This window comes from Thamnophis elegans, chromosome 2 (genome assembly GCF_009769535.1).
Source record: "Thamnophis elegans isolate rThaEle1 chromosome 2, rThaEle1.pri, whole genome shotgun sequence".
NCBI classification, from domain to species: Eukaryota; Metazoa; Chordata; class Lepidosauria; order Squamata; family Colubridae; genus Thamnophis; species Thamnophis elegans.
The window spans coordinates 142,108,880-142,122,550 of NC_045542.1; the positions used below are offsets into that span (position 1 = coordinate 142,108,880).

General features: G+C 39.6%; 2 protein-coding genes across 2 annotated transcripts; both read right to left on the minus strand.

Annotated features, from left to right (window-relative positions):
• Positions 1–3,652: 3,652 nt before the first annotated feature.
• HTD2 (hydroxyacyl-thioester dehydratase type 2) lies at positions 3,653–4,942 on the minus strand. Its single transcript, XM_032210653.1, has one exon. The coding sequence runs from the start codon at positions 4,919–4,921 to the stop codon at positions 4,475–4,477; it is 447 nt and encodes a 148-aa protein (XP_032066544.1). The 5' UTR covers positions 4,922–4,942; the 3' UTR covers positions 3,653–4,474.
• Positions 4,943–4,966: 24 nt separating this feature from the next.
• On the minus strand, positions 4,967–10,381 carry RPP14 (ribonuclease P/MRP subunit p14). Its single transcript, XM_032210654.1, has 6 exons — positions 10,303–10,381; positions 8,963–9,079; positions 8,760–8,844; positions 7,551–7,627; positions 6,494–6,572; positions 4,967–5,090 (listed from the first exon to the last, which is right to left on the minus strand). The coding sequence occupies exons 2-6, from the start codon at positions 9,061–9,063 to the stop codon at positions 5,034–5,036; spliced, it is 399 nt and encodes a 132-aa protein (XP_032066545.1). The 5' UTR covers positions 9,064–9,079; positions 10,303–10,381; the 3' UTR covers positions 4,967–5,033.
• Between the last annotated feature and the right edge of the window lie 3,290 nt (positions 10,382–13,671).

The window sequence follows — 13,671 nt, forward strand, 5'->3', positions numbered from 1 at the left end:
TCAGTTATTCAACCCTAATTACATAGGTTTGTTGGCATTTATTTTTAAATAAATTTTATCACTAGCTTGGGAGACCAGGAACATATAAATTAAACTATTAATAGAATTAATAAGCATTATATTTAAATTGTGAGCTGGAAAATAAGAACTGCTGGAGTATATTATTCAGAGCTGAGCACTTAGAGCAGTGGTAGTCAACCTGGTTCCTACCGCCCACTAGTGGGCATTCCAGCTTTCATGGTGGGCGGTAGGGGTTTGCTGTAACTCTGCTTTATAAATTTTATAAAGTTACTTCCCTACTTTATAAATCACTATTACTGTGGAACCGGTGGGCGGTTAGAAAATTTTACTACTAACAGAGATACAAAAGTGGGCGGTAGGTATAAAAAGGTTGACTACCCCTGACTTAGAGAGTCCAAGTGATAGGGCATATGAAAGTGTTTTCTCATTACCATTGTACAGATTTTGAGTTTTAATAAAAATGATAGGTCAGGATGGTTAGTGCTGACTTGATCACCACAAAGGAAATAGGGTGTGCCAGAATGTTGAGTCCTATGGACTTCAGTATCATCCTGAATAACTTGAAATAAATACAAAGTCCCTTTTCAACAGAGCATCATTTACAGTTTGACTCAAAGCCAGGAAAAAAAATCAACCATCTAAGTGTATCAATGGCAGATGAGAACTTGATGGCTATTCATGGGTAATTCATAAACTGGCAATTCCTGAATACTTAACAGCAGCTGTTTTGGTTGATGTTAGACTGGTTGATCTCATGTGGCAGTTCAGGGAATAGCTTATGAAATTCATGTTGGAAGAATGTTTTGGATGTACAGAAACTAAGAGCTAGCTAAACCAGAGAGAAACAGAATGTAACCTCTTTGCCAGCATGTCCAGAAAATATTTTTCAGTAATCATGATGGATAGCAATAGCACTTAATGCTATTGCTTATATGCAGCTCCATAGTGCTCTACAGCCCACTTTAAGCCCACAATGTCAACATCTTGCCCAATCTGGGTCCTCATTTTATTGACCTCAGAAGGATGGAAGGATGAGTCAACCATGATATTGAGCATTAACGAATATTACAATGAATACCCAGTCTAAGGATGTATATCTAATTGCACAACAAGTAGAAAGAGAAAAGCACACTAGAGTGGACTAAAACAATATGCTATGAGATTTTCAAAGTATTAGAGATTAATAAAAGTATCTAGTCAAGATGTGAGTTTCTACAATCAAGAATACCCACGCTAGACTACTGCCTGACTTGGTTTTAATTGTAACAATGACAAGATTGAAGGAAATAAATTGATCTGAGTCCAACACACTAAAATAGGAGAGCAAGAGAGGTGTTAAAAGCTGTAGTGTGCTTTCTAGAATCAAGGAGCTGCAAGACAAGTTTTGGCAACCGACTATTTAGATAATCACTCTGCTTAGGTTAGATGAACAGTAATGTGTATGGTAGTTGTGCTGGAATTGAGATACTTAGTAAAGGGGCAATTACAATCAAGATTTGATTCAATAAACCTATGCAATTGTTACACTTTGTGGTGTTGCCTTCCTGACAATTGTACCAAGAGAGAGAAAAAATGCTCCATATTATCTCTCTTTTAAGAGAGACAACTTTCTTCTCTGAGCTACCATCATGGCTCCAACAGTGGATCTCAAAAGTTCTTGATGGTGTAAGCCTGAAATGTATTCTTCACTATCCTAAAAACAGACCTGATGTATCAGTTTTGTCTAGTATGTGGCTTTGCACACAAACAACAAATTTACCAGCAGGAGAAAAGGACATAGAAAAAGGACACTTTCCTTGCAGTTTAGTATTCAAAGACATGCTGCCCCCATCTGGATGGGAGCACTGAATTGTTGAGACCAATAAGAGCTTGATGGATTTGTTCTCCATTCATTTCCCTATATATATATATATTTAAAGCTATCCAAGTTCTGTCATTACATCATAATATGCTCCACAGGTTAGTAATGTGCTGCATGAAGAATTGCTTTTTTAAGAAACAAAATCTCCTTTGCTACTTCATTGGTTTCAATGGCTGGTTTTTACTGTTAGTAGTAAAGTTTACTACTTTGTATCCAAGGCAAAACTAGGACTCAAGGCCTAGTTTCTTGCCTGGAGCTTTAATCACTGCATCAAACTGGCTCTCGTGTATTGACTATATAGCTGTCAAGCTGTCTACTCTTAGCAACCATCCAGATAGGGGTGTCAAACTCACATTGTCACAGTGTCATCACATGACGTATCACAACTTTTTTCCTTCACTAAACCAGGCGTGGGCATGGCCAGTGTGTGATGCATCTGGCCCACAGGCCGCGAGTTTGACACCCCTAAATAGATTTTCTCCATGATGATCTGGTCCTTCTGATTTTCCAATGGTACACTCATTGCCATTGTAACTGAGTCCATCCAACTTTGTGCTGGTCATACTCTTCTATATTTCTCAGCAGGAGAGCCTTCCCCGGAGAGCTGGCTCTTGCATGTGTCTGAAGTAATTTGTACCTAAAGTAAAACCTTGATTGATGCGTCGTCAGTTTGTTTTCTTAGCTATCCACTATATTTTCAGGAGTCTTCTACAACACTAAAGTTCATTCGCTTATTACTTTCCTGTCTTCTGTCTGCTGACACAGGTTGGAAGGGACCTTGAAGGTCTTCTAGTCCAACCCCCTGCTTAGGCAGGAAACCCAAACCACTTCACTGTTACCTTTCCCATTTATTTCAAATTAACTCCCTTAGGTACATCTTCTCCCTGAATCATAAATAGCTTTGTTATAGAGCCTGGATGTTTTTACATCTCAACTCTCAAGGATATTATTAAAAATGCCATTTCTCCTGTCCAGGTATTATGAGGGATACTTTTTTAAAATAAGAAATGGCAGTTAAAATGCAATCTGTTATTCTGAAGCTAAATGCCTAGCAATACAGGATGTTCTTAAACCAGAAAGGAAGATGCCAGAGAACCTCATCTGTACTTCTTTTCAGCATTATTTATTCCTGTGATAAGATCAAGCTAGTATCTATTTGACTCTCTGTGAACTGTATTGGGGTCCCAAACCTCCCGGCCGCGGCCTATTGGGCTGCCAAAGCGGCAGGCAAGCGTGCAAAGCTATATTTGCGCATGAATGGGGCTTAGTTTGCGTGTGAGGCCATTCCTCCCCCCCCCACCCCACACAAAGCTGCCACCAATCCATAGAACCAAAAAGGTTGGAGACCCCTGCTGTATATATGATCTGCACTCTTGAAGACCTTGCTGGCTGGGAGCTCAGTGACTACTTATCATTTTATAGTTTAATGAAGAAAACTGGTTTGGGCTCAGTGGTGGGTTTCAAAAAATTTTTGAACCTACTCTGTGGGTGTGGCCTCCTTTGTGGGAGTGGCTTGCCAGCCATGTGTTTTCTTTCTTACTTTCTTTCTCTCTCTATCCTTCCTTTTGTCTCTCTGTCCCTTTTTTTCTTTCATCTCTCACTTTTTCTTTCTTTTTTTCTTTCTTTCCTTTCTTTCTCTTTCTCTGTGCGAGTCAGTCAGTCAGTCAGTCAGTCAGTCTGTGTGTGTGTGTGTGTGTGTGTCAGTGGTGGGTTTCAAAAAAAATTGGAACCTCTTCTGTAGGTGTGGCCTGCTTTCTGGGTCCACTGGTGGAACCTTTTCTAATCGGTTCGGTAGATTTGACGAACCGGTTCCACCGAACTGGTAAGAACCCACCTCTGTTTGGGCTTCTCCAGTTGCTTTATGATTTATTCTTTTTTGCATCAAGATGTATTGTGGAAGGATTGCAAACAGTTGCTACAGTATAATTACATAGTAGAATTACCTAAATCATTAAGAGCAACAATACAAGGGTTTGTTTTTTTATCAATTGGGACAGTTAATATAAAAGGAAGATAAAAGAGCTGTAGTTGAGATTAACATTCCAGAGAAGTGTTACTTTGTGCAAGGAGAATACCAGGCATGTACTGCTTTTTTTTTCAGGAAGGGTATTTGAAAAAATAATTAAGTTCTTAATCTTATTTTTCATCTTATATCAAACATACTTATATAAATGACATTTGTGGGAGGAAGTAGAGGGTAGATGTACAATGTTCTTCTAGTTAATGATAAAGAGGATGGATTGCATTAACTGCCTAAGCAATACAACTGTCACCTGAGTGGTTATTGTTCATTGATAAAATTGAGAGCTAATGGGATCACTGATCAAACCCAACATGACAATCCCTAAATCTGTCCAATATATAAATCTAAATAAACAACTCAAGGCATTTTAGATACTGATTTTTACCTCAGCATTCTTCTGAAGCTCTCATCCTATCTCACTGTCACATTGAGAAAAGCAAAATTATCTTTTAAATCAGATCAACATCAAAATGTTGGAATTAAACTGTTTCAAATTCCTCACAGAGTTAGGTAACTATCTGATTACAGCTAAAAGTACATCTCCGCTACCAACAGGACACACTATACAATCAGGTCACCGGTTTGTGATCTTCAGGCACTATAACTTTAACAATACCCTCCATGACAATTTTGCCACTTTGGACAACTGTACATGACACTGCAATATAAGCAAGACATCTCTTCAATTTCTTCACTTCTGCTGAAGCCAAGACCTGTTCTCCAACATATAAAGGAGATGGAAAATTAATTTCCTGAGAAAGGAAGATACACCCAGGCCCAGGCATTTTCGTACCTAGGACAGCTGAAATAAGTCCATTGATCAAAACACCATGTACAACTGTTCTCCCAAACCTTGATTGCTTTGCATATTCTTCATCCAAGTGTAATGGGTTAGTATCTCCTGTTAATTCAGAAAACATAACAATATCCTTTGATGTGAACTTCTTAATTATTTCAGCTTTGTCTCCAACTTGTATGTGTAAAAACTGAACACGGTGTTGAGTGAAGAATGGCATAGACACGCTTGGCTTTGTGGAAAATATTCTCCCAAGTCTCACACAAAAAAATCTGCATTTGGGCAATGCCATCAGCATCATAGTGTTATACAAACCATAAGCAACTGAATAATTAATCGAGCACCATTTCTCTGCTGTTCCCAGCTAATGCAAGAAGAAATGGAGAAGTCTAAAGAAAGAGGGAAAAAATTCAAATAAAAGCACTAAATCAATTCCTTTTGCATAAAATAACATTCAGGCAGCTTTAAGCAAATAAATGGTAGTTGATTAATTTCCTTGAAGACCAAATTTAATAACTGTAAGCCTAGGACAGGATGGCTAAGTGACTGAACTCAAACATTTCAAGTAGAATGAGATGAAAGGAAATGATGCCAAAAATAATGGTGGTGTCAGCCTGAAGCCCTGAGAAAAGAAATGGCCATAGCAATAGCAATAGCAATAGCAGATTTTTATATACCGCTTCATAGGGCTTTCAGCCCTCTCTAAGCGGTTTACAGAGTCAGCATATTGCCCCCAACAACAATCCGGGTCCTCATTTTACCCACCTCGGAAGGATGGAAGGCTGAGTCAACCCTGAGCCGGTGAGATTTGAACCGCTGAACTGCTGATCTAGCAGTCAGCCTGCAGTGCTGCATTTAACCACTGCGCCACCTTGGCTCATAGCCAGGTTGGCTTATATATTCAAGAAATATAAGTTGCTAACAGCAACAGATTATTTGTACTCAGAGCAGAACAAGCCGGGATGAAATTATTCTCCAAGAAAACAAAAATAGTAATACAATAAAGCAATCAACAGTAAAGCAGCAGATAGTAAACAAAACAAACCTTTAGAAAAATATATTTATCCTATTTCTTATCCACCCAATGAATTCTCTGATTAGGTTAAAAAAACTATACTAGGTTAAAAAACTATTGAAAAAAATATAAAGCAATAAAACACAGAAAACCCAACATACCGTATTTTTTTGGAGTTTAAGACGTATCTTTTTCCCTCAAAAAAAGAGGTTGAAAATCTGGGTGTGTCTTATACACTGAATACAGCATTTTTGCCTCCCAAAACCCCGCCCCTTCACCAAAATGGCCGTGCAGAGCCTGTAGGCTTATAGAGTGCTCCCAGGAGCACTCTATAAGCCGCCTAAAAGCTACGCATGTACTTTTTTTGACAAAACAGGCCCGTTTTTGCGAAAAATGGGCTTTTTGCTTGTTTTTGGTCCCCCACTCCACCCCCTAGGAGCACTCAACAAGCCTCCTAAAGGCTATTAATGTCCTTTTTTTAAAAAATGGGCCTGTTTTCGTGAAAAATGGGCTGTTTTTCTACAAAAACTTTTTAAAAAAATTTGTCTCTTCAAAACTTTGGTGCGTCTTATACCCCGGTGTGTCTTATACTCCAAAAATACAGTACATCCACACACAATGAAAGTCAACTCTAATACTTTAAGGAAAGCATAGGATAAGAAGTACATGTGAATATAGTCTATGGGATGCCCATCTTCAATATAAAATCTAAAAGTCCCAGAGCAATAATTTTATTGAACAAATAAAATTTTCAACAGATTATTTCTCAATTCTTACCTGTATCACCCTAAAGGCACATTTTCTGTTCTGGTATGAACCAAGCAGTGATAGAGCACTCCACAGTTTTACAAGGCCACTGTATAAATAATAGCATTGGATATATTAATGGAAATGACTAATCAGTAGGCAAGTAAAGTAAGCCATAAGTATTTCATAGTAAATAGAATCAAGGTTCAATGAGCTTGGAGCCATATCTATCCAGAAATTAGATCCAAATAAATGTGATGCTGAAATTTTCCAGCATTTATGCTAAGATAAATAATGCTTTCCTGATTAAAAAATAGCAGTTAATGTAATCAATGCTAGCAAGTATGGAGCCTGTCCATTTATATACAGCAGCTTGCCCTTCCAATATTAATGAGGGTGTGGCTTTCTCCTTGGTCTTTTCTTAATTAGTTGTTTTCTGCTTTATTGTTTGACTGGTGTCAATACCTGCTTCTCTGGATGTAGGCTAGCAGTCAGAAGACACACTGAAAGCTCCTTAATCTTCAACCATAGTTTCAACTGGGAAATCACATAAATAATCCAGATCAAGCCATATCCAAAAATGCTAGAAAATTTCTGGAAACTAAGCATTCAGACAAACCAGCCATCAATGGACACATAAAGTTAAACCACATTTACAAATCATTCAAGAGACTATAAAAAAAACTAAGAAGGAAATAGATTAGAACACATCCTCCACCAACACTGGCAGGACAAGCTATTATATATAAACAGGGAGCAAACACCGCTCACAATCCCTGATGGTGTTAGCTACTTGGGTAATGAAACATCTCCAAGCAAACAAGCTCAGAGATCATTAAGAATTCCACAAACCAGTGGTTCTCAAATTTAGCAATCTCAAGATGTGTGCACTTCAACTCCCAGAACTTCCCAGTCAGCATGGGAGAAGTCTACCCATCTTAAAGCTGCTAAGTTTGAAAAACTGGTACAAGACATATGACACCTTACTCAAATTAAAAAAGAATTATCTTCATTTTTTTTTATTATGCTAGAGAGCATTCCTTTATCTAACCACACCTGCCAAGAAAACATATTCAAAATGTCTTACGCATTAGATACTCTAAGTATGGCAGTCAATGTTTTTTCTTCATATGTCAAAACATCAACAGGTAATGCAGCACCAACCTGAAAGGAAACATGCCACTGTTACTAAGATGCACTTTATAAGTCTCAAAGCCATTAAGAAAGCTCTCATAAGAAGTTCAATTCTGTTCCACCAGTACATTTAGTTTAATTTGATGTAATTGCAAACTTGGTATTTAAGGTAAACTTAATGAAGGATGAATGACCTGCAAGTTTTTTCAATATATTTCATTACAAGCCCAAACTTGTAGGATGTAATGGAGAATAATGAGATGATCTTGAATATTTGTTTTTCATCATTTTCATTTTTTAATCTAATTTTCTTGTACACATTTTAATCACCAAGGCCTCTTATATCTGAGAGAAACAGCTGGTATTTGTAATCAGCGGTATTGCCTGATCCTACCTTATTTAAAACATGACGCTTTTGCTGCCAAAAACCATAAATGAGGCTTGGGAAAGGTTGTTTATCTCTTTAGCTACAAAACGACAGCAAGGAATAGAGCAGTGATGCAATATCATTAGAGGGGGCAGAAATTATCTTTTTAAATCTTTGGTGACGGTGTATTTTCATTAAAACAGATGCATGCCAATTAGTGTTTGACATATTTCCTTATTATTTTTTTCCCATATAACAAAACATTACTGTCATTTGATACTAGATTTTACAAATGAAGTTATTATGAAGCAGGAAGCAGTGCCAGAGTGTAAAGAAGAAACTAAGTGACCACTGTGTTCTAAAGCAGTGTTTTTCAACCACTGTGCCGCGGCACACTAGTGTGCCGTGACATAGTGTAAGGTGTGCCGTGGGAAAATTACTTTATATATAGTCAATATAGGCACAGAGTTAAAATTTTTTAACATTTTCTAATGGTGGTGTGCCTCGTGATTTTTTTCATGAAAAAAGTGTGCCTTTGCACAAAAAAGGTTGAAAAACACTGTTCTAAAGGATATTAACTAATAACAGATAAAGGCTGATATGCAAAGAACCAGTTTATTAACAACCTGAATCCTAGCTCAGCATGGTGTATAAATGCAGCTAGTAAAAGTCTTCTTAATACAGGGATTTCAATCAAAACTTTTAGAGTTTTCCAATCACCTCCTTCTGTATATACTGTACATAAATCAGAAGGATTTATAATTACCTCAAAAATAATTTTAAAAAATGACATACCTCACCATGGAGTCGTTTCAAAGCAGAGATGATAAGTTGTTTGAAATCAACAGGATTTAAACTAATGCCAGCTTCTTCAAACTCCCTACAAAACATTTTATGCAATACGGTTTATTAGTGTAATATGCCACAAACATGTTAAAATTATTCAGAACCGGGCAGAAATGGAATGGGAATATTTTAGAAAAGGGATTTGAACTTACAAATGGATCTTCAAATAATGGTATTCAGAAACATTCTTCAGGACTATTCTTTCATAAGCAGCAGGTTCGATGCCCTTATTTTCATCGTCAAATTCAGACATCTTAGGATGCCCACATCTAAAAGACAGAACAGTCCATTCTGACATATTGCCAAGTCCTAAGCTCAAAATCACAAACTCTTAATTATGATCGTCACCTGCACTTTAAAAATGTATGCACTGGCAGAGGGGGGAAATTTCTTATTTTTCATTCTTTTGGTTCACTAGGCAACCTAAGCCAGGCTGCATAGGTTTGTTAGTAGTTATTCCCATAGTGGCCATAGGTGAGTCCAAAGAAGCAAACGTAGACTGGAGGAAGAATGAGAATGTCCACATCTTAACTGGTGTTTCAGATTCAGGCACGGGCATCTCTTCAATTTAAGTGATCTGGTGATACAATCTGTCTGATCCAGAACAAGAAGCATCTAAAGCTGTCAAGCTTAACTGAAACTCACTTTTGCTTTACTGTAGCTTAAAATAATTTAAATGCCCATGCAAAAGATCAGATGAAAATGCAAGCTTGTAATTTTTGTGGACCAATCTATGGACAGATAAAACTGAAAGCAATTTGATTTCAGGAAAGCTAGGCTGAAGGGACTTGGATCCCCTCAGAATGTTTCCACCTGGAATCTTGTTCTGCTAAAAAAAGTCACTAAACATCTTTATCCAAACTACTTTTTGTTACATCAGTGATATGACAAAAGCATGTGTTTTCATTGCATCCAGACAATACATACAGTGCACAATTTAAGTACACAAATGTTATGGAGAAAGGTTGGGTAACAATAATGTTTAAGTGTTACCACTGAAGGAGAATATATGTAGCTTAGGGTTCAAATGAGGGAATCCTTCGTGCTTGCTGTCTGAGCTTGGTTGTTTTCTTGCAGACGTTTCATTGTCCAAACTAGGTAACATCATCGGCGCAAAGCAGAATATGCTTCCAGCATCCATCTCTAAGGAGAGATGGATGCTTCAGCGCACCATCCTACAACTCTCATCATCATGGGCCAGTGGCATTGATGGGAGATGCATTGATAAGACATGGGGAAATGGAACTTAGGGATATTAATGGAACTTGGCGAATTTTGTCTTGATCACGATTAAGATTTCTGAATCTTACCCCGTTAAGCAAAGCTCTGCGCTTTTCACAGAGCTCCTGCCTAAATGCGGGTCATTGAGCTGGGCCAAAAACGGATGTTAAGATAAGCTTAAATTGGTATGAAAGACGACAGAGTGCATTTCTTCCTCCCAGCTGTAAAATGCGCCAGTCCCTCCCTTCTGTCAATGACCACCGCTACTTACACCCGAGACCTTACAACCAGCGCAGATCGCTCATCCTCGCGCGTCCCCAACACGTGGCCGAACGGAAGCAACGAGTAGACGGGCCTCCAAACGCATCAGCCAATCGTAGGCCGACATTTCTCTTTCTGACCAATGGGAGTGCGTGGCACAATAGGATTCCGTGCGGCGAGTTGGGCATCTCCATAGGTCAGGCGAAGTAAAGACTCTGGGACAAGCCGGCAGTAGGCGGGGTAATTGGAAACCAATAGGATGAAGCGCCGTGGCCGGAAGGCGTGGTCTTTGTTTCCCCCGATCTCAGGGTTGCGTCGTCTTTGCTGCGAGTAGAGTTTCGCCTTTTTCTTGGCTGCTCAGGAGGAGGAGGGGGCGGCGGGCTTGTTTATGGCTGGTTGTTCTGTTCCCGATCTTTGCTGCCGTGACTTAGTAGTGTCTGAATCCTAAGACTTCGTACCCGTGTTTTCTTCGGGAATAAATGTCCCCAAATCACAAAGGATTTGAGTCCCAGGGAAAATGTACACTACATATCTATGGAGATTCTCAGTCATCCACGTCATGGTTGTCCCAAAGGTGCTTTTTCAAGAGGCAACTGGATTTTTTGGTTTTTCTGTGAAGACGTTTTGCTTCTAATCTAAGAAGTTTCCTTGGCTCTGATTGGATGGTGGGGAATCCAATATAAACCCTTCTAATCCCCATGAGAAGCGAAACGTCTTCAAAGAAAAACCAGAAAGTCCAGTTGCCTCTTGAAAAAGCACCTTTGGGATGTACACTACATGCTTCAACTCTGAGTGCTGAAATTTTACTGGCTGGATTCACGCTTTGTACCAAGTTGTGACTCACATTTTAGTGCTAGATGGTTGTGTGAACCAAGGCTTACTTTGTGGTTTACTGTGTTATTGAAACTTAATGTTGGGTTCCTATCGTGTTGGGCTGCATAAACTAATTTTGGCAGTGTGTTCATTTAGATCAGCGTTCCTTAAACTGTGGTTTGATGTTAGACGCTCTGAAGAGTCTGTAAAATACAAATTATCTTCCAGTCAGACAATCACAAAAAAGTCATTTTTATTTAAGAGGTTTTTTATGAAATATTTAATATTGTAATGAACTTAATACTGTTTCAACATGAATCAAATCTACAAATGCATCAGTTTTAATTTTTTAAATTATAAACTGATAAATATATCACTGGAGGGGGAGTTGGAACCAGAAGCATCCGATGGGGATGGCACATCTCCCCCGGAATGTCTGGGGAGTCCAGAGGCGGAAGATGATTTTGGTGGGTTTCAAAAATTTTTAGAACCTCTTCTGTAGGTATGGCCTGCTTTATGGGAATGCCTTGCTGGCCATGTGACCAGATGAGAGTGGCTTGGCAGCCATGTGACTGAGTGGGAGTGGCTTGGCAATCATGTGACTGGGTGGGAGTGGCCAACTTGTAAAATGTGGTGAAACTCAATAACGCTCTTGCTTAGCAACCAAAATGTTGCCTCAGAAACACTGGCATTTGAAGCACACAAGTCTTACAAATTACAAGAACTTTGCACCCCTAACCTTTTAGATAAAAAAACCCAGGGGTGTTCAAACTTGACAGCTTTAAGACTTGTGGACTTCAACTCCCAGAATTCCTACTCCAGTCATGTTGGCTCAGGAACTCTGGTATTGAAGTGTGCAAGTCTTAAAGCTGTCAAGTTACAAGACCCTTGCATCCCTAACTCTTTAGAAAAAAACCCCAGGGATGTTCAAACTTGACTGCCTTAAGACTTTAAGGTTTAGATAGGACTCTTAGAGGTGGGTGGGGCGATTGGTGAGCCAGCCAATCACTGAGCGGCGGGGAGGGCAAGTGTGGTGTGGATGGACAGGGGGAGGGAGCTGGAACCGGTTCTAAACGGCACAGTAGATTTGTGGAACCTCTTCTATAGAAGAGGTTAGAACTGGCAGGAACCCATCCCTGCTTCACAAACACAGGGGAGGATCGGCTGCACACAGGCAGTGGAGATGAGAGACAACAGATCTATCATAAGGAACAGACCCGTCTCCCTCCTCTTTTTGGACTTTTGGAAATCTTGACTTCTAGACTCAGGCTCATGTTTCAGCCTCTGGATTTGCATATCCTGCTTTATAGACTCTGATTCTGACTGGTGACTTACAGATCTTGTTCTGCTCCTGACTTGTGGACTTCGCCTTTCTTCCTTTGGGGAGGCTTGTTTCTGGCAACTATTGGATTCCGTTGGTGGGACTATGTTATATTGACTTGTGGGTGGCTGGTTGTTGGGGAAAAGCGAAATGGAGGTTTACCAACACCCCTGGAGGGCTGTCTGTTGTGATTTAGCAGTACAATAAAATACTTTATTGATGCCTGCATCTGCCTACTCAACCTGGGTCAGGAGAGTAGATCTTTAAAAAAAGGAAGGACAACTAGAGAGATCTTTGGAGCATGCAGAGAATAGATTTTTCTGGACAGATCTCTCTTCCACCATCACTACTTTAGGAAGGAGGGGAAGCACGGCAAAACAGTGCATTCCCTCAGACATGTTGCAGTAGAAGGTTGTGATCAGTTGCACTGAAAGCCACTGAGAGATCAAAGAGGGCCGCACTCCCCCAATCCTGCACTCTCCATAAGTGATACATAAGCGTAACCAATGCAATTTCCATGTAGCATGCTGCCAGAAACTGATTGTCAAGGAGCCAAATAATCTGCTTCCTCTAAGTCTGTGTGTAGTTGCGGAGCACCAACCCTTTTACAGGCAAGCCAGATCAGGAATCAGACACCACCAAGTCTATTGGAGTGCTTTAATATTGTTGCGGTATAATAACAGAATCTTGAAAGCCCATCAAGAGTTTTCCATTCATGGGCTGTCTGTTAAAACAAAGTAAGGTTATGGCATACACTTGAAAGAAGACGGGGAAGGATGCAATTGTGGAATCTGTCTGGCAGGAATAAAGACTGCTTATTCGCAGGGAATATGCTCGTGTAAAGCTTGTATCAATCCAGGCTCAGACCCAAACTGGGGACAACACCATTGTCTCTTTTATCATGGGGTGCAGAGGCAGGATAGGATTATTTTGAGTCTCTTGAGTGAAAAGAAGGCAGAATTCCATTTCTTGTCTGCTCCTTGCCCCCCACCCCCCCATGCAGGGATATAACTTTCTCCAGGTTTTCTTAAATATGGAGGGTTGCAGATACGTCTAACATTGTTACAAGCACTTGGATTGAGAAGGCTTTCTGATCAGGATGGAGATAACAAACACCTACTTCTTCCCATCAGAAATGTACCTTTCTTCCTTCTTTGCATTAGTACCTGCAATGTACATACAATCCACCAGGATCTCCCTCTGCAAAGAGAAAGCAACATCCATGCGCTTCAGCATTGAACCACT